The 23,893-nt window shown below is 37.7% G+C and overlaps 2 protein-coding genes across 2 annotated transcripts; both read left to right on the top strand.

The window, feature by feature from the left end:
- The first annotated feature begins 3,069 nt into the window (after nt 1-3,069).
- Nucleotides 3,070-10,352, top strand: LOC118823072 (probable 2-ketogluconate reductase). Its single transcript, XM_036592449.1, has 6 exons — nt 3,070-3,318; nt 4,627-4,996; nt 5,820-5,991; nt 7,409-7,587; nt 8,273-8,369; nt 8,990-10,352. Exons 2-6 carry the CDS (start codon nt 4,630-4,632, stop codon nt 9,141-9,143), a joined length of 969 nt encoding a protein of 322 aa, XP_036448342.1. The 5' UTR covers nt 3,070-3,318; nt 4,627-4,629; the 3' UTR covers nt 9,144-10,352.
- A 1,682-nt stretch (nt 10,353-12,034) lies between these two features.
- Nucleotides 12,035-20,650, top strand: pard6ga (par-6 family cell polarity regulator gamma a). The gene is made up of 3 exons (XM_036579761.1): nt 12,035-12,146; nt 13,217-13,439; nt 19,692-20,650. Exons 1-3 carry the CDS (start codon nt 12,081-12,083, stop codon nt 20,648-20,650), a joined length of 1,248 nt encoding a protein of 415 aa, XP_036435654.1. The 5' UTR covers nt 12,035-12,080.
- The last annotated feature ends 3,243 nt before the right edge of the window (nt 20,651-23,893 follow it).

Here is a 23,893-nt window from a genome sequence, read left to right as displayed (position 1 = left end):
TACAATAAATTGTTTATGTATCACAGAATGAAATAAGATATATTACTTAGGCTATTTGATTTTTTTCATTAAGATTTAATTACACAAAGGAACTACACAAAGGCACACAGCCTGGGGTATTTGGTCTGATCGGGAATGGTGTGGTTGTATACAACTTTCGGATAGGATGTGTGGTGTACAAACATCCTCTTTTCCACTGTAGAGCCAAATGGTTTTCAGGGCCCTACAGTGCTGTTCCATTCTGGTGCGAACTTGTGAGACCACAAACGGTTTCTTTTTCCATCTGCTGAGCTGCTATATCAGAACCAGGAAATACTGAAGAAAACAACACAAAAGTGTGGCTAACTGCTAACAGCCTACACACTAGGGGTGCGGGAAAAAATAGATTCTTAGATGCATCGCGATGCAGACGTGAACGATTCTGAATCGATTCACAAATGTGAAAAATCGATTTTCTAAATATTTAATTTATAACATAATGTTGACGGAACGCAAAAGGCAGAACTTGGAAGTGCGGAAGTGCAGCGCCCGGACAGTCTGTGGCGGCACATAACAAAAACACAACTGGATGAGTGAGAAATCCGACCGGCTCCCTCTGCATTAAAGCCAGGTTAGATCAGGAGTCACAACACAAATGATAAGAAGAGCCATTTTGTCCTTTCAGCAAAAATCAAACGACCTGGGGAGCCACAACATTTAATATCCAGTATGTCTCAGTATGTCCTAGTATTGGCCCAAACGATATAAACGAGAGCGCAAATTTACTTTGCTCTGCTTTAAGCTTTAATAGCCGCTTTGCTCCCATCTCCGCCAGAAAACTTTTCCTCAAAACTAGAGCAGTTTATTGTAAAATGTCTCTCAGCATTGTTCTGATTTTCCCGTTCCACCTTAAATTCTGACTGAGGCGCCGATAGTAAAAGCGGCACCATATAAGGTGGAACGGGAAAATTCGAAAGAGAAGCTGACTTCATCTTCGCAACCGTTTAGTGTGTGACAGTCTCTCGTTGCAGATTTATCTTGCCAGGAAACCAACTGCGCTGCTTATTAATTCGAATAACGCATCGTTGCTATGTGACCTGCAGTCTGCATGCCAATCCCCCGCCACGCCACGCCACGCCACCCCACACCCGCCCCGCCCCCAGGCAGTGAATGAGAGCCTTCTAGTTCACTTGCCACATAAGAAAGATGCTGCCCAAAATTCTACTATTTCAAGAATATTGTACTCAGAAAGTGGGATAGGATTATATAATGGAGGAAAGGTAGCGATCTACACTCATGTTTGTTCAGGGGATCTTTAGTTAAGTAGTTATTTATTAGGATGATGGTTAATGCTTTGTAGCTAGGTGATTTAAAGCGTTTCTTAATCCATGTAGATATTCATAATAGATTAACGTTAACACCTTCTTACAGTTAGCTTCTTATTTGCCAGCTTCTTGTTCGAATTTTCCCGTTATGGCTAAAATGGTGCAGCTTCAGGCACCAGAAAGTGACTGCTGTACCATTTAAGGTGGAACGGTAAAACTCGAACAAGAAGCAGGCAAATAGGAAGCTATCTTCAGCTCCATCCTTCTTACTGTATTTTGGGGGGTTTATTTTATTTTTATGTGTATTAAGATTAGAAGCGATTCACACATTGATGGATTTGCCGATTGTGAAATTATGTTTCTACTGGAGCTTGCGGTAAACTCTGTATGTAAAGGCAAGTGCAGACTAAATACTTTTCTGCTGTTCCAGATGGCTAATTAGCATGATCATAGTAATTAGAAAAATAAAAGCTACCGAGACCAGTCCATGTAATCTAGATTATTCTATGTCTAAGAATTATAACAAAACAAATTTGGTGAAAATCGGTTGAGTAGTAAGGAAGTTGTGGCCGATTTAATACTGAGAACTCATCACTTCTCAATACAAGTAAATTTGTTCACAAGCGGATCTTGACCGCTCCAACATGGCGGACACGCAGATGTATCGCCTCAGATAGAGAAAAACAGACAACGCGGCCTGCAGGTATGTGTATCTATGGTTGCACCTGTAGCCAGCTAGCTATGCTAGCATTAGGGTAGCTCAGCAGTGTACAGTTTAAAGCACCACAGAACAGTTCATTTTTTATTTTTCTGTCACTTCAACACCAGACATAAAATTTGTACTCTCAGATATGAACCTTTATCTTCTAAACAAGTGTTTTTAGAGCATCGCTTTGCTGGAACCAAGCCTGTAAGTTATTGCAGTGGGTGGCATTGTTCGCTAAAGTAGTTTAGTCCAACAGGCTTATCTTAAAACACTTAAGAACAGGTTTAATTTCGGCTATTTGTCACTCCAACACCATTCAGTCGACTTTGCTCTCACTGTTAGAAGTTTTTATTGTCTATACTTGTGACAGCAGAGCAAGTTATTCAAACTGAACCTGTATTGGGGATGTTTGGATCTTATTCGCTGGGTTAGCTAGCTAGAAGTGAGGCGCCAGCTAGCATTAGCTACAGCTCCGGCATTTCGGGTTTCCGTCCCTCCAACCGTCTTCAAGCCGCTCGACTTCGCTTCCTCAGAGTTGTAAAACTTTTGTTAGTCAGAAATTAACCTGTTCTGTGGTGAACAGAGCTGTCAGTATCAGCATAATTAAATAGATAGATAGATAGATAAATAGACAGATAGATAGATAACACCTTGTATTGTTGAATTTCACATTGGACAATACTGCTGGTGGAGAAACTGATTCCTTGGTGACCAGTTTCAAGTCAGAAAACTTTCCAGACATGGGCAATATGAATCCGTCATCTACACTAAATCAAGAGTTCCTGTTCCAGTGCTAGGACCAGCAGCATTTATATTTTACTCTATTCCAGCATCCAAATTTCAGTTTGGACCTCGTGTTAGAGTTTTAACACATCTTTTTCATAAAATGAATCACTTCTGGCCTCAGATACATTTGCACACAACACGGTAAAATACTGGACGGACTGGTACCACTCCACCAGCTTGTCCTCATGTACAACAATCACATGCAGTTCTGTCGCCATCTAGTGTCTATCTGTGACAATACACGCTTCTGAATTGTTACGGCTGAAAGGAAAGTGTAAGCAATAGCAGAAATCAGAAAAGACGAGCTGTGAAAATGTCAGCAGACTGGTCGAAACTGCTTGTTCCTATGTTCTGCTCTGTTAACTAGTGGCTTTTGTCACTTACACCCTTCCTTGGTGCCCTTTGAGTTTAGTCCTGAGTTTAATCCAAACGGTGATTGATTAACCATGTCTGTGTGAATAAAACATCGAGTGCACCAGAGAATTCAGTTCCATGGCTTCGGAGGACTAAGTAACAGAGCTGGTAAGGTCGTCAAAGCTTCATAACCCTTTACTCTGAAGTTAAAATGTTCATGTAGCATGTTCGTATCGCCTTACGACTGTGCTATTAGCTGGCTTGTCTAGCGTGGCTGAACTGGAGTCATTCACACTGACAAGACGGCCCTGGACGGACTAACTTCAGTGCTTTTCCATAAAGCTAACAGCTATTAGGCTAGATCTGTGGGGCACTTGTGGGCACAGTTTGGCCGACTTAAGCAAAATTTATTTGAATAGCCATGCTGGAATAACCTTTAAGTGGGATTCAGAGTGATAATTGTATTAAAACGGGCTAACCCCTTTTTACAGTAATGTTACTCATGATAACCCGATACCCGATAACACATCAGAGTATGTTTTGATGAAAATGTATGTGATTTATAAAACCAGATTTAACACCTTATTAGGTAATTAAATGGTTATATGTTATAAATGTGTTTTAGAATTCCATGCTGGTCTGCTGCTGGTTTAGTTTGTCAACCAGCATAGTCATACTGGTTGACCAGCATACCAGCATCCTAAACACGACATATGCTGGTTTTGCGGATAACCAGCATCCAAAACACAGCATGCTGTGGTCCAAACAAAACCTTGTATGTGGATTTCAGTTTCTGAGATAATTTGAAAATACCATTTGCCCTTTATATTGTGTGTAAATGTCATGATGAATGGACCAAAAGAAATGGACCATAATTACTTGGAAAAAAGTCTGGTTAAATTGACTTACATTAAAAGAAAAAAGCATGTATTTTCCTTCTCATGTAAAGTGATAATTTTAGAGATAAAAGGTTTTGTTCCAAAAGCAGCAATATGCTGGTTTTGCTGGTGACCAGGCCATGTTGGTCTATGCTGCTTTTTCTAGCAGGGAGTAATGTCCTACTTAATGACATAACAAAGTTATGTCTAACAGAATAATTTATTTGATTGTACTGATTCAAAATATTAAGTCGATTTCTTTCTGGGGTCCTGCTATGATTGGCTTGAACACTGTATGTGTGGAACTATTGCTGTTTAGGTTTGCCCATGAATGTCTTTCCAGAAAAAGACCTTTTTTCACAGACTTTAAAGGGTCATTACAGCCCAAATTAAAAATGTAACCATCGCTACTTGCATTGTATACATACCGTCTTGCCTCCTACAGTGGTGCCACAATAATCTTGAGAGTGAAAAGATGCAGTGCTGTGCTACAGAATATTACATAACATGACCACATGAACATATTAAATGCACGTTTTGGGCCAAAAGGTACTTCATTCCTAAGAAAAGAATGAAAAATTGTCTTGTATCTGCACAGACTATGGAGGAACGCTGCATACTGGCCGTCATCGGAGAAGAGGGCATCTACCAGTGTTTTGCACCATGCATTGAGAAGCATTTCACAATAATCTCCTATAAGACATTTGCTCAGAAAAGGGAGCATTTTGCAGACAAGATCCAGGCCATCTTTGTGTGGGGTGGATCCTTAAAGGTTGATCGCAGTCTGCTACAGTCTTTGCCCAAACTTAAAGTTGTTGTGAATGGTGGAGTAGGAGTGGACCACCTGGATATACCTTTGATCAACAGCTTTGGAGTGAAGGTTTGCAACACTCCTCATGTCGTCGACAATGCCACGGCGGACATCGGTATGGGCCTGATGTTGGCATCTGCAAGGAAGCTTGTTCAAGGTATATGTAAATGAACCCTCTAGCCCAAGGGTGCGCAACTCTGGTCTTAGGGGGCCAGTGTCCCACACACTATGGTGATTTACCTGCTCAAACACACACAGTGACACTCATTTGTGTGTTTGAGTTGGGAAACCAACATCATGAAATGGTTTTTCAGACTAATGGAAAACATGTAATGGAGAACTTGTTGTAAATGGTTTTATATAGAACCTTTTTGGAAAGGGTTCTATAAAGCACCAAAACGGGCTCTGCTATTGTTACAATGTAAAGCTCATAACAATAGAGGAACCCTTTTTTGTGTTAAAGAATCTTTCTTAAAAAGGTACTATATAGAACCGTAAACAGCAAGTTCTGCATCAATCTAAAGAACCGTTTCATGATGCAAAGAACTGTTCAAGCATGCAAATGGTTCTTTGAATGTTCATGGTTCTACAGGGAGATTCAAAAAGATTCATCTGATTTCAAAATGATTTATTTCACATGTAAAACATTACAGAACAATGCAGTAAATTGTAAATGGTCTCCATCTCCTCGCAGACTGAAGTGAGCTATCTTCCAGTGACAGTCCAGTGAAACTCTATGACCCCCTCTTTCGATTGGTATGTGATTGGTTCCTAGGCGTCTCTCGGTTGGAAAAAATATGGTGCTTTGAAATCGGATGAATCTTTTTGAATCACCCTGAATATGGAACAATTCTCTTTATTAGAGAATCATTGAAGAACCATCTTTTTTTAATAGTGTAGTGAGTATCTCACAGTTTTCTCATGTTAGCTTTGCCTAATTACTTAGATTTCATAAATTATGTATGTTTTTTTTCTTGCAGGCCATAACTTTTCTAAGTACCATGAATCGGAGCGCTTATCGGAATGCTCTTTGGGTAACGATGTTAGTGGTGCCACCCTGGGGATTATTGGCATGGGAAGAATAGGATATAAGGTTGCCAAAAGGGCCCAGGGTTTTGACATGAAGATCCTCTATCACAACAGGAACCGAAGGTGAGAATGTTGGCTTGAACATTGACTAAAGTGCCAGACATTTGTACGGATTAGATTTATCAGTAAGCCATCTTCACATCTTTTTGGATTGAAACTCCTCTTTCTGCCGATTGTTGCCCAAGCAAAAGAATGTGAAATTATGTAATGCAGACATGCCATCTTCACACCAAGCTGCTTTGCCCCAGTCAAGTTGAATTTGAGGTATTGGGTTGGATTTTGCGTGTTTTTTCTGGACGTCATACATATTTACATATTAATGTCACGAACAAGCTCAAAAAGAAGGTCTGGCTCTAAAAATCTACATTAAACTGATGAAGATGTTATGACAGTAGTAGATATTTTACTTACCTTCTGTGTGTCATTCACTAGGCTTTGACTGAGTTCTCTTTGAATACTCTTTCAATGTGTTCACAGTCATCAGATTCATCTGCTTGGGGAAGGGGTCCAAATCACAATAGTGTTACAAAATGATATTCTGCATGTTGTGTGCAATAACAAATTTCTACCAGAGGTGTCTCTAAATCTTTAAAACTTACAGCGCAGCATTAAGTGATTGAGGTAAAGATCCAAGAATTTGCAGTGTCTGAAGGTTTTACAGTAAAAATTGTGGCATGAATAGCTTTCTGATGGGCTGAACCCAGAGCCCCCTCAGTGTAAGAAAAAAAGCCTTGTTCTGACCCACCTGACACTAATGAAAGAATAAAAATAATAGACACAGCGTGGCACCTGATGTGTAACAGTGAAGCAATAGAGCAAGAGAGGAAGTGTGTTATTGTGAATACTATCATGACAATAATGCACAACCTTGAGTGGTTAAGGTTCAGCTCAGCCTTTTCAATACTTGCCAAAATAACCTGAATGTATCAAATCTTGTTTGGCGAATTATATTTTGGTAGTTTTTGGCTAATTCCAGTTTGTTCAGTTGTTCTGCTGACAACCAAAAAAGCTTGCTTAGGGTCAACAATGGGTTCAGAATTTGATGTAGTGCTGTAGTCATACTCTTCCTCAGAATCTGACCAAATGAGTTACAGGTCAAATATTGTAATCATTGAATGTAATCACTTTGTGTTTTTATATGGTAAAGTAAAAATGTTATGGTTAGCTGCAGAATAAAGCAAGTTGCTACTTAGTAACCAGTGCTTATTAATAACTAGCTTATTAATACAGTTATTATGAAAAAAACACACTGTTATCTTAAATAATGGTGTGGGTTGAACACTTCTCAACCAGTCAGATTATGCAGTTGGAACTAACTGTAGTTGTGTTGACGTCTACTTCACAGCTAATATTGTTTCAGATCAGGCTATCTTTTATAATTTGGGGAAATTACACAGATATCCTTCTTGTCCATATTGATTAGTCATATTGATGAGTCAGTTAGTTGTTTATTTGTTTTATTTCATACCTGTGAATTCAGGACAGAGGAGGAGGAGAAAGCAGTGGGAGCTGTGTACTGTGAGAAGATGGAGGAGCTGCTGAAGAAATCAGACTTTGTCATGGTGGTGGTCAATCTGTCCCCTCAGACACAGAAACTAATTGGGGCTAAAGAACTGGCCATGATGAAACCCAGCAGCACCCTCATTAACATCAGCAGAGGTAAAACCCCAGGGCAAGGGTTTTACACACTTAATTTGTCTCATTAACTATTTAACAAGTTCATTGCGTGCTAGCTTAAGTGTGTTAAAGTAGGGAAAACACTAAACTATACAGAACATGGGGCACTGCTATAGAGCTTAGATTGGTTGAGCTGTAGGACATAACACAGGTTATAGTATGTAGCTGTTAGCCTAAACTACTTTTGCCTTATGTTCAGCCATGTTCGCTAAAAACTAGCTTTATATTAGCGAGGAGGCCCAAGCTTTATACAAGACCACGCATATTGATAGATCTTCACATTCCTAATGAGTGTTGAGGTTTAGAGACACTCCTGTGCCATTTTTAGTTCTTTGGGCAATTATGCATGAAAATATTTAACAATTTATTATTCAATAAATATTATTTTTTAGGATTTTGATTGATGACTTTAGAGATACTTGGAAATGTGTTAAAAAATCCATGGACATTGGGCAGTCTAAAAAAAAAACATCAGCTAAAAAAAAAATCAGCTAGAAAATGAAATATAGTCCAGCTAGAATATGAAATATAACTGTTATTCAGTGGAAAAGCTGTGTTTGTCTTTCCATGGTAATATCAATTCAGACGAAGAACTTAAATGTGAACTTTGAACATACAAAATAAATGTAATGACTGTATTTTAAAATATACTGTATTTCTGTTCAAGGTTTAGTTGTTGACCAGGATGCATTAGTAGATGCCCTCCAAAGGAAAATCATAAAAGCTGCAGCTTTAGATGTGACATACCCCGAGCCGCTTCCCAGGTAAATTTAAAACCGTCATACACACCACTTTGTACGGTCTGGTTTCATTTAGGGATGCACCCAAGTGAAAAAGCCAAAAGACAAATCAAAATTAAGGAACACCAAAACCAACAACCACATGTTGGGTTTTTTTTTTTTAAATGGACCTATGCATATAAGATTGTCACTGTAATTCCAAACCATTTCTATTGGCACAATAGTCATGAAATGCTCACATATTGTAAAGGGCAGCTATATTGTCAAACAGGATAAAAAAATAATAACAGTTAAATAAGTGGAGTTACGATTTTTTATGACAGTGACGATATACACACTGATCAAAAGTTTGTGGACCTCCTAAATTGTATAATGATAATTGTGACAGGCCTAAGCGTAAATGTTTTGGTCAAAATCTTTTGGCATTGTTACTCCTATGACTAAAGAAAAAGTGTAAATTTTGGTCTTTTTTGGCTGGGTTTTCATTGCCAGAAATTTCAGTGCATGCTTAAATACAGTCAGTCATTGTGTCATATCAGCTGTCAGATATATTTATATATTTTTGTAGCAGCTTAGATAATGTGTGTGTGTGATGCAATTCCCTACAGATCTGCCTTCATTGATTGTAATGTGCACTGTTACAGGGACCACCCCTTATTGTCATTTCCAAACGTGATTGTGCTGCCTCATATGGGGACGCACACAGTGGAGACGACCCAAGTCATGGTGGAGAGAATGGTGACCAATGCCGTGGCCGCTCTGAACGGTGAACAGCCTCCTAATGAAGTGAAGATATAGGCCAGGCTTCACACTTAACACACCCATCTATCGTGCTTCCCTCCAGAGCTACTTTAAATCAACACTGGTTTGAGAAACTTCAGAAACAGTTGATTATCCTTTGATAACTCTAGACCAATAAATCTGTATGGTAATTACATGAAATCAGTTATGTATCACAATGCTATGTGAAATACAGTACATTACTTAGGCTTTTTAATTTTTTTTTTCATGAAAATTTTGGGTAACTACACAGAGTACACAGCCTATAGGCCTTTATTAAACCCTAATGCATAATGCATTAAAACATAACCCTTTACACAGTATTCATAGTGTCCAGACATTTGTGCTTGTGATGTTATTTAACTACAGACTTTATTCTTTTGCAAAAGAAATTGCAAATTGCAAAAACTAGATTTTTTCATAAACTTTCTATATAATATGGTTCATTCAGAGTGGTTTGATGTGAAATGGTTCATTAAAAACATACTGACTTCCTGGTCACAGTGTCTATAATGCAAATATATCCATCCAGAATATTTACTTTGACAAAATGGTCCTGACTGAAATTCGGTTTGACCTATATTAAGCTAAAAATGGTACAAAAAAACAATTTTTGATGTTTTATCTTATGTGCTTTATTATTTTTTGGAAATATACACTTATTTCAAACATTTGGGCACTGGGTTTTCAACCTAGCCTTTTACGCACAAAGATTTCTCTGAATTCCCTATGCGGGGTAACAGTGAAGGAACTTAATTTTTAAACTGTTGGGTTTTTTGCTGAAGTATTTTTGGCAAAGCGGTGAGCCTTGACCCATCCTTGCTCTTAAAGGACTCAGCCTTTCCTGGATGCTACATATCTTGTCTTTGTGCTGTTTTTGTTTAAATACAGGTCAAAGTGGATTTATACATCAGTGCTTTTTACTTACTGTTACATGTGTATTTGAATCTTCAATAATGGTTAAAATCACCTGTTCAGAATTTTACACATTACTACTGTTGTTGATAAAATTTTATTTATCTCCATATATTTAATATGACCCGATGTCATGACTGCTGATTAGACGAAACCGTTCGACTTATTTTATAGCAGTATTGGTTCAATATTGTTTAGGATGTGTTTGAGTTCCTTACAGATTTACAGAAGGGAATTTTATAAACGCACAGTGGGTGACCTGTGGTGTGACGAACAGAAAAGTAATAAATAAAAGATGTTTTGAAATTCTGAGAAAAGTGTTGTGCATAAGTGAGTAAGCAATAAATTTGTTAAACATCCAAAAACATTTATTTCTAATAAGTTTATTTGTCAAAATAATTACCTTCTCTAATGTAGGGCTTTCTCAAAAGTGTCACTTCATATGTTGAAATAATAACTTTATTTGATACATATTATTTGTTTGAGGAAAAAAATTTTAAAATAATAAATTACTAGTTCAAGAAACGTCATTATGTCGAGAAACAGACAAAGAGAAAAAATATGGGCTTTTTTTTTAATCATCTACCTTGCAGAAATGGGCTTCCATTGTAATCTTTCAGTATCAAAAGAATACCATACATTGTCCATTCAGCTCGTATATAAACTGCAAACTGTCGGACTGAATTCATTGGCTTAGTGATGTCACAAAAAAACAATACCTTTGCATATCAGCCTACAGCAGTTTTAGCAACGCCCATTTATTTTGAAGTCATAAGGAATGTTTCAGCCTGAAAGCGCAATACAGGGCAGCCAGTCAGAACAGAGATAATTTATAGTGGTATGTTAAAAGTTTGGGCACCCCTGGACAAGTTTCACATTACAGAGAACTCATTACTGCACCGTTTAATGCACAATTACTGTTTATTTACTGAATTTAACATATTGGGCAAAAGTACATCACAAAATGTTCATTTATATTTATATTATGTGTGTGTGTGTTAAACTCAGCAAAAACCAACAGACACTGTGCCCAAAATTCACTGAAATATTCCATATTCAAGTTTGATCCCTGTGTGAACTTATTTCCACATAGAACATATCAACAAAACAATGTATGAAAAAGTCTGTTAAATAGAAAATAAATAAGAAAATGAAGGGGGGGCATTAATGTTAAGTTTTTCTCCTTCCTTTGTATCCAGCATCAGTAGGCCTGTGTCAAAATTTCAGCATAGTATCTCATAACAATGACTTACTAGGTCAAAATAATTCCATATTTTCTCCTAAATAGGACTCAAAATTGTGACTTGATATAAAAAATAATGACTTTCAGGATTATAAGACATTATTTTTAATTAATCAATCCGCCTTTATTTTCACTACATTGAAGGAAACCCTCATTTTCAATGCAGCCAAGCATTAACCGTGCAAAGGGATTGAAAATAAAATAATATGGAACTTAATCAGTTTAAACTAATATGAACAGAACAGCATGAACAGATTAACAGTAAAATCACACATAAAACAATGAAAAAAGGGGAAAAAAATAAGGGAACAATTAAGATTTTACTAAGAAGGGTAACAATAAAATACATAAAACCAAGATATAAAAGGTTAAATAACTGACAGATCATTTTGACATAACACGTCAATGAGTTTGAGAAAAAATAAAAAAAAATAATTTGAGAAACAGAAATAATACAGGTGATTTTTATCCTCTACCTGGCAGGAATTACTTTAATAGTAATCAGTCACTTTTTGGCGGGCTTGTTTTGAATCATCCGTTGGATGAGGGGTAAAAGTTCAGAGGAGACTTTGAATAAGCAATGTAAGGTAAAGGCAGTTTGGATTTCCAGTGTAAGCTAACAACAGGGGAAGTGATGCCATTGTGATTGTTTGGAGCTCCTCCTCAGCGCCACTGACAGACCCTCAGTCTGGGTTTTCCGTCCATTCAACTGGAGCCCCTGTTGGTCGTGGTTTATTCACACAGGAAAGAAGCACAAACGTCGCCGTCCTCTCTGTAGAGCCTGAAAACCAGAGGACATGATCCGGAGTTTGAGTAAATCAATGTCTTTGCGTTACTGCACAGTCGTCGAGGTCAAAAGCAAGGTAAGTTTACGGTAGAAAGAGCCATTTTATCCTTATGTCGTTGCTACATGTTTGTTTGATATCTCTGTGATCTGCCTCAGTAGCTACCACGAGCTCGAGCGCTCAAATGAAATTCACAATTAGCATCTGTTAAGTTAGCATTAATGAGAAGCTACTGATACTTTAGTAAAAATATGGTTACTTAAGTGAAATAATTAAAGTATCTCTGAATACTGAATATGAAAGTAGCTTCTGAGGTGAATAGGAATAAAACAGGTACTGAGTTCCCAGAAGAAGTTCCTTGAACTTGTTACTACATCCAGTATCTATCAGTGTAGCAACTGTTGCTTGTGAGGCGCCATTCTTCTCTTAGGTTTAAGAAAAGAATGCTAAAGCTCGAAAGTGAAAGAGACTAAGCAGTTCAGGTGCTGAACCATCATAAAAGAATGAAAATAATCATAGCTGTGGTATGTAAACACTGTTAAAGTTTCAAAATGTTTACTCCACACTCCATACAGTTCATATATGGAAATTAAGTTTTGATTTCTTTGTTTTTGTGATGTCATGAAAGCCAACACCTTTACATATATCCACCTATTTGGCCTACAGCAGCCCCGTCCATTCACAGTGACATTATAAGGAGTGTTTATGCTCAGATTGCTTTTTGAATAAGGAACAATACAGGGCATTCAGAACAGAGCTCGTTTACATATATCAGTCTTAAAGGCACAGTAACAAAAACAGTATGTTGAACTCTAAGGGACAAAGAGAGGCTAGAAAATGTAAAATTGAATTACGACAAAATTGCAAATTACCACAGAAACTGGCCTCACCGGGGGGAAAAAATCCAAGAAAAATAGGTGCCCTTCAACTAACTGAGGAAGTGTAAGCAGCCACATCTGGTACTGAAACCTATTCAGAGGCAATGTTTTGGAAATAATTTGTCAAACAAATCACTGCTGGCTTGACATAAAAAAACCCTTATCCAGACATTTGGCTTCTGTTCTAAAATCAGTGGCTTATAACAGTGAACTTGATGTGATCAGTGTGTAGGTTCTGTTAAGATTTTACCTCTTTTTCTTCTCCTAAAGTATGGTGCAGAATTTAGGAGGTTTTCTCTTGATCGCTGTGAGCCTGGGATCTTTAAGGACTTTCTCCAGCTTCTCCAGAGCCTACACCACTTGTGTCACATGGAAATTTTTATCAGCTACGCAGATGTCCACGGAGAACTGCTGCCCATCAATAACGATGAAAACTTCTGCAAGGCTGTGTCCACTGCGCAGTCGCTACTGCGCATCTTCATTCAGCAGAAAGGTAATCAGCCAGTTCTAATGCATTGATAGCTGTCACTATCGATTATATTAGTGGTCAGATTTATTACATAATAATTAATTAGTTAATTTAAAAAAATACTAAACAATTAAAAAAACACTGAATAACCCTTTTGGACTTCTTTTGAAAATATATATAAAAACACTATATGGCCAAAATACTTAAAAATAAGTGTCAATCAGGCCTAATTTCTTACTGTAAGAAAAAGTAGTGGGATAATTTAAAATATGCCCTGATATCATATAAACTGATCAGTGTTGAATGTCATTATGAAAGGGCCCATATCTTGGAACACCTTGCTTATTTGAAATAAAAAAGAATGTAAATATTGTTAAAGTACTACAAACATGCCATTACAGTGTCCATACAGCCCTGAATGTACTGAGCCACTAAAAACCAACTAATTGAAGCATCAATTTAAGACTCACATATAAAAGAATTGAATTGCCTTAAGCAGTTGTAATAGATTTAATGTTGAATCTGTTTAAATGGGTCACGGATAATACCACTGTGCATAAAATCACAGGGAAAATGGGTTAATTCCCATTAAATGTACCACATTATTATGCTCATTCCATTCTGTTCTTTCTTATCCAAAATACTCTTTACCATAATTGAGAGAGAATATACTGCAGTTTTACAGTATGGATATACCTGAACTCATATACACTGTGATCCAGATTTAAAATATTTCTGTCTAGTATTTTCACATTTTCATTCAGATTCGAATATGCAGAAAAATTTAACTATTGACTAGGAATGAAAGTATCACCACAGTGTACCGTATTTTCCCTGTTTACTGCTGCATGATACAGGCGGTTTATCAGTGCGTCCATCAGGTTGGGCAGTTTTGCTCACGGCCCTCTGTCCGGAATAGGAAGCAATTTATCTAGTCAGGAATTATGTGTACTTGAGAGTAATTGCTTCATGGTCCCTTGTGGTGGGTTTGTTTGCATGCTGAACTTTTCTGGCCATGTTCAAATGGACTGCTGATATTGTTTTAAAGAGGTCAGCTAGGAACTGGGAGACAATCCTCAAGCAAATCAAATTGTTAAATCGAAGTGTTAAATTAATAGTTAAACAGAAAATCAAAGTAATACATTTTTTCTCTTAACTCAAATGTAGTTGTTCAGCCAAATCATGTTCGGGGTCTGAAGTTTGCTTCTTTAGTTTTGCACTGAAGCTACAACGCTAAGTAAAGGAAGCCTATACCACAAACATTAGCATCTTTCAAACTGCATGCCTAAATCATTGCACACTTTCCTCTAGGGCTCGACCAATATGTTTGGTCAATAGCGATACTGATTATTAGTTATCAGGGACACTTATATACCTAGTATATGGGGCCGATATTCATTTACCATAAATTTTATGTTTGTAGAGTGAAACTTACAAGAATGCAACTCATACTCACAACTTACATTAAATGAATAATTAGAGCTTTAGACAATACAGCTTGCAAAAATAGTAACTTAAAACATTTTAAAGTAATCTTTAAAACAGGGGTGTACAACTCCGGTCCTGGATGGCTGGTGTCCGGCACAGTTTGGAGGTTTCCCTGCTTAAACACATCCACTCAACCTGACAATTAACAGATAAGTGTAATCATGTGTTGAAGCAGGTGTTGGAGCAGGTAAGTCCCCTTAGGGCTGGAGTTGTGCACCCCTGCTTTAAACAGATAAAAAATAAATAATGTAAATAGCTCTCAGTGACATTTAAAAGTGAATGACATTTGTAAGAAAAATGAAGCTAAAAAAAGGGCTCAAATACTTTAAACTATTTTACAAAAATATTTCTACCTTTTTTATATAAGACAGATACAGGAGAGAGCGTGTCTTTTCAGTATATGGATGCAAGCAAGAAAGCCCAGATACAGGCCAAAACTGTATAAAGTACACCAAATACATAGAACTGTAAATGTATTACATTTAAAAGCAATAAGTTATGGTTACAAATAATTTACTGCTTTCTGGAGGCTTGTCTGCATAGGCACATATTCCCAGTGCATTAAAACCACTAAAGAAACAGTTTTGGTCCGCCGAGTAGTGTGTTTTTTGATCGTGGGTGCATCAGATACCTAACAAAAAGTGCTTTATCAACAAGGAAGCAAGTTCAAGCAACGATTCTGAAAACTGGAAAAATGCTGAATATTGGCTCCGATCATTGGTCAGACCAATAGTCGGTCGACCCCTGCTTACCACAAATCAAGTTCTTGAGGAATCTCAAGTAGATCTTGCAAATGTGTTTTCTGCCACTGTATGATCGGGATGATCACATAGCAGCTTGCTATTTTCTACGGCCCTAATCCATTCTCCAAAGCTATTTTCAGTTCTGTTAAAATTATGTGGAATCTATAAAAAGAATAAAACATTGAACTTTCTACCACTAAGACCTATTGAAATGTACAAGCATATTGAAACATTTGATTTTGGTTGATTTTTTTAGTGAAACTAAACTAACACATTATTTTCTGCAAATTGTAGTGCAAAATTTCTATATATTTTCACTTTTATATAAACTGTAAAATATAAAATGTGCCTGGCTTTTGCAAGACTTCATTTTATGTTTTATTTATGTCAAACTAATGCTAAATTAAAATGTACAGAAGGTTGTTCTCTGTATAGGATGTGTTAACTTATTTTCACTTAGAAAATCAACAAAACATCAATTGACCAGAGGTGCAGAAACTTTTGCATATGACTGTATAGGGGACATTCTCACATGAATAAAGAAATTTAAACATGGACATACTTTGCAGTTTGATTATGACTTCCTCAGTGTGGGTTCAGGCAGTCTCTTCCCTTTCAATAATGCACACAAAAACTACTTGAGTGCTAATAGCTCCCCCTTGTGGAGAGCCTTCAGGCTGCTAAATGTGAGTTAGTGAGTTAATTAGATATAAGCCAGTCCCATGAGCTGCTTCATGTGAAAAAAAAATGAATTTAAGTTGTTCAGCTAGCTTTTTTTCTTATAATTGTTCAGCTTGCTTCTTTTCCATAAACACCAGAGTTCAGTTTACTAAAGGCTTCAAGTTTTTTTTTTTTATCTTGCATTTGACTGGGAAAACACTCTGGATTCCACTGTGCTGCTTCTATATTTAGTTATGCAGCATACGTTTGTCCAGTTTTGTAGACATCAGTATGTATAGCATAGCATAAATAGCATAAAACAATTTAACACTGCTGTTATATTTTTAAAAGCTTTCAAGCTTTTAAAAATTTTAAAACGGCACTTCATGTACGTCCATAATGTCTGCAAGAGCAAACAGCCAATGAGCTGCTCTGCCCGCCAACCAATCAGCACTCAGTAGCAGTAATGCCAGTGCCCTACTGCCCAAAACCCGGTTGCTGCAGAAAAAAAGGAAACATACAAGTACGTTTTCTTGGCTTTTTTAGTGAAATACATCCTTCTACTTTTTTAAATTAAAGGAAAATTCTGGGCAAGTGATTAAAAACTATTTTAACTTTTCATTTTTAGCTGTTGAGCTCCATTTACTCCCATTCATTGAGGACTCGCTCATGGGCGCCCTCTGGCATTTTGCAGTCATGTGTTTGACATAATGGGGGAAATAGGAAGTGGCCAGGCTCTTTATAAACCAGCTCTGGTACATCCACCCTGGAGTTTCTGCTCATCTACTGCCCTCTCTCACTGCATTTGAGGAATGCACATTACTGAGGTGGAAAGCAATTGTGTGCGGAGGCGGGACATAGTCTGTAATGACTGTAGGGGGGAGGAGGAGGAGGAGATGGAGAGAAACAGCCGTCCCCATAAATTAGCAGTGTCCATGCATTAGCCTTCTGCTAAGCCCTAAACAATGCAGAGTAACTCTCAATTGAGAACTCAGATGAAGGAGAAGAAAGAAAGAACCTGGCTCTCTTCTAAAACACTACAATTTAGGATAGAAAAGAGTGGGTTGGACAGAGTTCATTGTGTTCCGGCCAGAGCACCTGCTACCACAGTTTTGGGCGTAAACATTTGCACAGTTGCTGCCAATTTCTATGCATTAGTGAACCAAGTGTCCTCTATTTCAACACAGACTGAGGTGGAGCTACAGGTGCAGTAAAACAGAATTTTCAGTCCTTTTTAGGGAAGCACAAACTTCCCTAAAACAAACATAATTGGAAAAGCAAAAGTGTAGTTTAACCTCTTCAACTCCTTGAGACCACCGGTGGTTCCAAAACGCACTTCATCATATTCTTTATAACTTTCATATTTCATAAGCTACACTCAAAAAGTGTGTGTCATATGAGAGCTGTAACTGTCTTCTTTCCAGTCAAATAAATGGGTAATGTATTTTTAAACCCTTATAATAGAAGAAGCTGAACAGTTTTTTTGTCTACTGAAAGTCGACCCATTTTTCCACAAATCTGGGCTATAAACTATAAACAGATAGTGTCTCTTCAGTGATCTGCTCTGTAAAAATGATTTTTGTAAAAAAAATACAAAGAGCGTCTAAGATTTTTGGCTTTCAGCAGTAAATTGTAAGCATATAGCAATATGTGTATGATCATAAAACACATGTTGAAGGGAGCTTTTACAAAAATAAATAAATAAAATAAAAATTTACATTTATTTCATGCAGTTACTGAATAATTTGCCTTACGATTAGGTCATGTAAATTCAGATGGACAAACCAAAATATACCCTGGAGAATAAGAGGTTAAAGACATATTATGAGTACTAATGGATATACAGTATCAATTTAACAAAGTACATCAATGAGCATACAAAAGCTTGCAAAAATCTGAGTTTAGTGTTAAGTTGAATTATATTCTACTGCATTTAAACAGAATATATATGGATGGATAAATATCTCACTGCTACACTTTTTTGGTAGTTTTTTTTTGTTTGTTTGTTGTTTGTTTGTTTGTTTTTTTTAATATTTTTTTAACTTGAAAATCCCAGCCGCCCTTTTCATTGTGTGATAATTTCAGAATGAGCAGACAAATGAAAATGGTCCACAAAATTACTTGGAAAAAAACATTGTTTACAATAAAATTACATTAAAATTCAGGATGTTTTTCCCAAATACTTTGTCCAAAAACTTGGATGAGCGCTTTATAGATTATTACATTTTTTCCAAGCTCAGAAAATCGTGCATGTCCTCAATCCAACATGTGAGTGAAGGAGGGTCACTAATTTCCATAATAATTTCCATTATAATAGTATAATAAATAGTATAATAAAATAGTATAGTATAATAAAAGCTCTGACATCTTAGATGTAGAGAGAGAGAGAGAGGGGAAAAAGGAGTGACACTAAACATTGCATTTGGATTCATTTTTCCCCAATAATGTCTGAAATAGTGTTAGTAATAGGATATAATGTTTTTAGCTGAACTGCGCAGCTTAAATGTATGTACATATATTCATAATATTCATATCTTTGGACATTTCATATACTGACATACAGTATATGAAACATGTGAACCCCCTCCCCCCCGGTGCAATTACATGTGTTGTTGACATAATAAAATAAATGAACAAATCCTCTACAGCAAGCAAACTTAAATATGGCATTTTTTCAGTAAAATTCAGGCCAGAGTTTAACATGCGGGAAAAAACAAAGCATATAATATAAAATGTGCCATAAATTTTGCACAGGCTAGATTTTGTCTTTAATTGTTTTTCCAAAGTGTTAAATTAGCAAATACACAGTAATTGTGCATTAAAATGTGCATAAGTGTGTCCTCCGTGAAGAATATGTTTACTAATTTTCACTAATACGTACACAAAACGCAATTTGACAAGGGGCAGCCAAACTTTTGCATACAACTGTATCTTTTTCTTTCTGTATGGCATTTCTGCAATTTTTTGATTATTATATGATATTTGCGTTTGCATTATATGTGTGTATATTAGTGTTGCATGATGATATCAGCGTATGCAGATAATAGCTTAGATAAATATTGGGATGTTTAAATGTGACCGATATTTCTAAGTGATATTTGATGTCTGCATTTTATTCATTGTACTTTGTACTTGTAACCCTATGTCTCACAAATGATAAATTTCTTTAAAATGCCAATCCAAGTAGTCCCAGTTTCTACATTTTATAAATGTTTTGGCATTGGAAGATACAAACATGGAGAATATCGAATATTGGTATCAGCCCAGAAATTGGTGCATCTCTAGCATAAATATTATGTATGTGTTATAGAAAAGAAATAGGGCAGTGGTATTTGCAGTAAATAAAGGACTCCTTGGCTCATTTTAAATATTTAATGTTTTACAGATGAAATTGACCAGGCTACCATCAGCACAGACAGTGTGATAAGGCGGAAGAAATCCACAGCGACGGCACGTGGCGACATCGGCCGCAGAAGACCATGCATTCAGATTGGCATGCCGCAGAATTTCCGCCCGGTCTCCTCCATAATCGACGTGGACATCCTACCAGAGTGCCACCGAAGAGTTCGTCTCTACAGCCAGGGCTCAGAAAGACCTCTGGGTTTCTATATCCGTGACGGAGCCACAGTCAGGGTCACTCCCCACGGTCTGGAGAAGGTTCCAGGCATCTTCATCTCAAGGATGGTTCCTGGCGGACTAGCCGAGAGTACTGGACTGCTGGCTATTAATGACCAGGTGTTGGAGGTCAATGGCATTGATTTGATGGGCAAGTCTCTGGATCAAGTGACTGACATGATGGTTGCCAATAGCCACAACCTCATCATCACTGTGAAACCAGCAAACCAGCGCAACAACGTAAGGAGTCACAGTTATATCTCTCCAAGCCCAGGACGTCTTCTTGAAGGTGAGGGTTCAATAAGTTACCCAGGATTGCCCGTGATTATGGGATCCCATGTCTGGACAAGTAGTGGCTATGAAAGTGACGAGGATTCAGATGTGATTATTGAAAGACGTGTTAAGCACTTGTCCCAGCGCTCCAATATTTCAACATCACCCCAGTCTTCTCGCCCCAATGCTCATGATCGCTACCGATGCCTCGGGCGCCACTGCTCTCCAGCCTATTGCCACTCACAGCCCTGCCTCAATCTAATGGCCACTCCTGAGCCCAGCACCCCACTACACCGAGAAATGACCCACCAGCATCACTATAGAAGCAGCCCAGCATTCAGACAGAGCACCTCCAGCACCCATGATATCCTGAGCATGTTGCGCTCAGACATTCGGCAACGCCTCATGGTGCCTCAGGGGGCAATGGAGGAGGATGGAATTGTTATTACTCTGTGAAGCACATATCAAAATAATTTAAAGCCCCTGTCTACTCATTTTCATGATTTTTTTCCTAAATATTATCTAATTTTTGTGATGTTTTTACTGTGAACTGGCCAAGAAAGAAAGATGTTGGTGTTTCCTGTTGAGAGATTTTTGAAATTACAGCCAATACCCCCCAAAAAGTAGGTTAATTAAGTTTTTCTAAATTTGTTCATGGTGCTTATTATAAAGGCTATGAGGGCTGAACAACATCACTTGGTGGAGTCACTCGACCCTGCCACTGGAGCTGGGTAGTTTGTGTTACCTTGGAGAAGCTACTGTCAGTCATTATGGGTTCTGGCACGCCCACACATTTTAAAAGCAGACAGCAGCTTGGAATTTTTGGAGCACTTATCTACTATTGAATTGTATTCATTTATATATATGTCTTGAGTATAACACTGGTAAAGGCTGCTTATCTTTACTACTAAAACAAAAATTTGAATTGAAACCATGTTGACAGGGGTTTTAAATTAAATTGCGTAGAGATGGACCGTCCAGCTTTTTGTGACGTACACACTCATTAGTAGTGGGCAGATGGCAGAAAATATCTGTCACGGTTATTTAAGATTTCTCACAGTTGTGGTATATATTGCAGTATAGTATATTTATGTACATTTTTTAAAATACAACCATGTTGGATTCTTAAGTAAAACAATTTTTGTAGATTAACAGGAGCGCATTGTTCTGGGCTGTCGCTACACTTTTAATAAAAACCATATTTAACAACTGAAGTAAATCTATTTTGTAAAAACTATATGGTAAAAACAGAAAAGCTCAAGAAGATCTCGAAGTATGCACACAGCAGCTTCTCTTTTGCAAAGTATTATTTTGCACCTAAATTTCTAAAGTAATTTGTCTCATACATCAATCAGAATCAGACACTGCTGGAATTTGGTAAATATTATAGTCACTCACATTATCCGCTATATATGAGATGCTGCGGTGCCTCTTGGCTCATAGCAGGGACCAAGAGACCACATTGTTGCCTGAGGCAGCTTGCTGAGCGAGGGGTACCGTAGGAGGTGCCAAAGTCCTTATAGGAAAGTCTGTCCTCTCCAAAACTCTGGGCAGTTTTTTTCAGTACAAAATACAATACAATACAATACCAGGCTTCTATCTTTAGATACCTAAAACTAAGAACCCAAAAGTGAAGGCCAAATTACTGTTTCAGAAATTAAATCACTGGTAAAGTCTGACAAACATCTCATTAGTACTTTATAAACTTTTCCCACTTGTGGCTTTACCAGCAAGCTGATTGGCTCTTTTTATGGAAGGACGGGACTTTCCCTGTAAACAGACACCATGTTGAGTGTTTTGAGCTTTCCAGTGACCTATCTTCTCCTTTCTAATGTCTCTGGGCTAGGCCTAGCAGGCCTCAATGCTTGGCTAATGGCTTATGGCTAACCCCAAGAGACTGGCTGTTCCTTCCACTGTCTTTTCCATCTTTAATTCATTAACTCACTACATTCTGATGTCTGCTTCTTCGACAGTGGACTAACTTTCTTTGGATTGCAACTCATTACATGAGAGCTGAGGGAATTAGTTTGTTCTGCAATGTATTGTTTGCGTTATCTGCGTTTATTTGTGGTGTACTGGTATAAACACCTTAAAGGAGCAATAAGGTGCTGCAACCTGTTGAGTTCATATTCCACGCTCCAAACAAATAGGGGGCAGCACAATCCCTCCTCCTCCCTATTTACTCCTCCTCCCTCTTTACCAGTCTAGAGGAAACGTTGCAAGTTAAGCATCAATTTCTGTACTTGCCAAGAGCTGTCTCCAGCGGTGGAAAGCAACACCAACACCAAAGCATCCAAGAAACACCAGAACAACTCTCGTTCTATTTCTGTTTATGTCACTTCTTTTCTTTGCTGTTGAACATGGTTTCTTGCCAGGGGCAGGTGGCGGTTGTGATAATGGTTGCTTGCCAACAGTTTCAGCCATTACTGTCCTTTTCATTAGCTAGCGCTCTTTCATGGTTTAACCGGGGGTGGTACCTTCAATATGATTGACAAGAGGTTAGAATACACCCGTGGGGCAGTGCTGCTTCTTCATCTTGGCATGTCGGACTGAGGCAGACTTAACACTATATTGACTCTCTATCGCCTCTTGAGGTACATAGTGGTATTACGAGACAGGATGGGTCGGAGCTAGCTGGTTAGCATGCTAATTTCAGCAACATGCTAATCTCTGCAACACAATATATGGGCGTCTTTGACATAACGTCATTCTGTCTGTACTTCTGTCTGTCTGTAATGATTCACTGTACTCGGTTGCATGATGTACTCTAAAGTGTTTTATCTCATTAATGGTGTTAAAAGTTAGAATGGTGTTAACTTTGCTTCCCTCACGAGTCACGTGTTTGCAAATAATGTTGGCATGATGTGAGTCGGATATTGTTAAAAACTGCCAGAAATTCATTTTCAGCACGTGCAGTGAATTTTGGCTCATTGATTACCTTATTTACACATCTTTTGCAATGGCCACACCCCAACATATAATTTACATGAAGAAGCATGGCCTACGTCACGCAGATATTTCAAAAGTGAGACAATAAAAGAAAAGCATTCAGCAGGCTGAATACTTGAAAAGCAGAAAATGACAGAAGCTCACTGTTGTGAGTAAACTGCAGTAAAACTGTAATCAGAAGTATGTGGTCTGCTTTTCAGTGGTTTATGAAAATGAGCACTGTTGGCTGATGGGATGAACTGCGTTTTTGTGTAAACTGCACAACTGAATTATACATTGATAGTGCACTAATGCACACAGAGCTGCTCATCCACACGGATATGGATATTTTTGGAAAGCGTACTTTTTTCTCTGCATTTTGGCCTCCTGTCTGCATGAAAACTGTGTTTTGGGTCACTGGAATCAGATCTTGTGATAACTTTTATAAACACTGTTTTTAGTATTTTCACATGAACATATTTTTTAATGCTTCAGGACACTGTGTGTCAGACATGGCTGTGTCTCTGCTCAGTAATATCAGTTTTGATTATATGATGTTAACCGACCACACAGACTAATTCATTTTGTCTTTGCGTTAACATTGGAGGAGAAATCATGTTAATAGCAATGCGGAGTAGAATCAAACTGTCTCTGTAATAGTATGGATACTGCCATGGAAGATTGTTCATATGTTGTTCCTGTATTGTTTCTGCACCTTGAGTAAAACTCATTGAGTAAAACAGTGTTTTTGAGGGCATGTTGTAGCATTGT

This window comes from Colossoma macropomum, unplaced genomic scaffold (genome assembly GCF_904425465.1).
Source record: "Colossoma macropomum unplaced genomic scaffold, Colossoma_macropomum, whole genome shotgun sequence".
NCBI lineage: Eukaryota > Metazoa > Chordata > Actinopteri > Characiformes > Serrasalmidae > Colossoma > Colossoma macropomum.
This window is presented reverse-complemented; position numbering and strand designations above follow the sequence as displayed.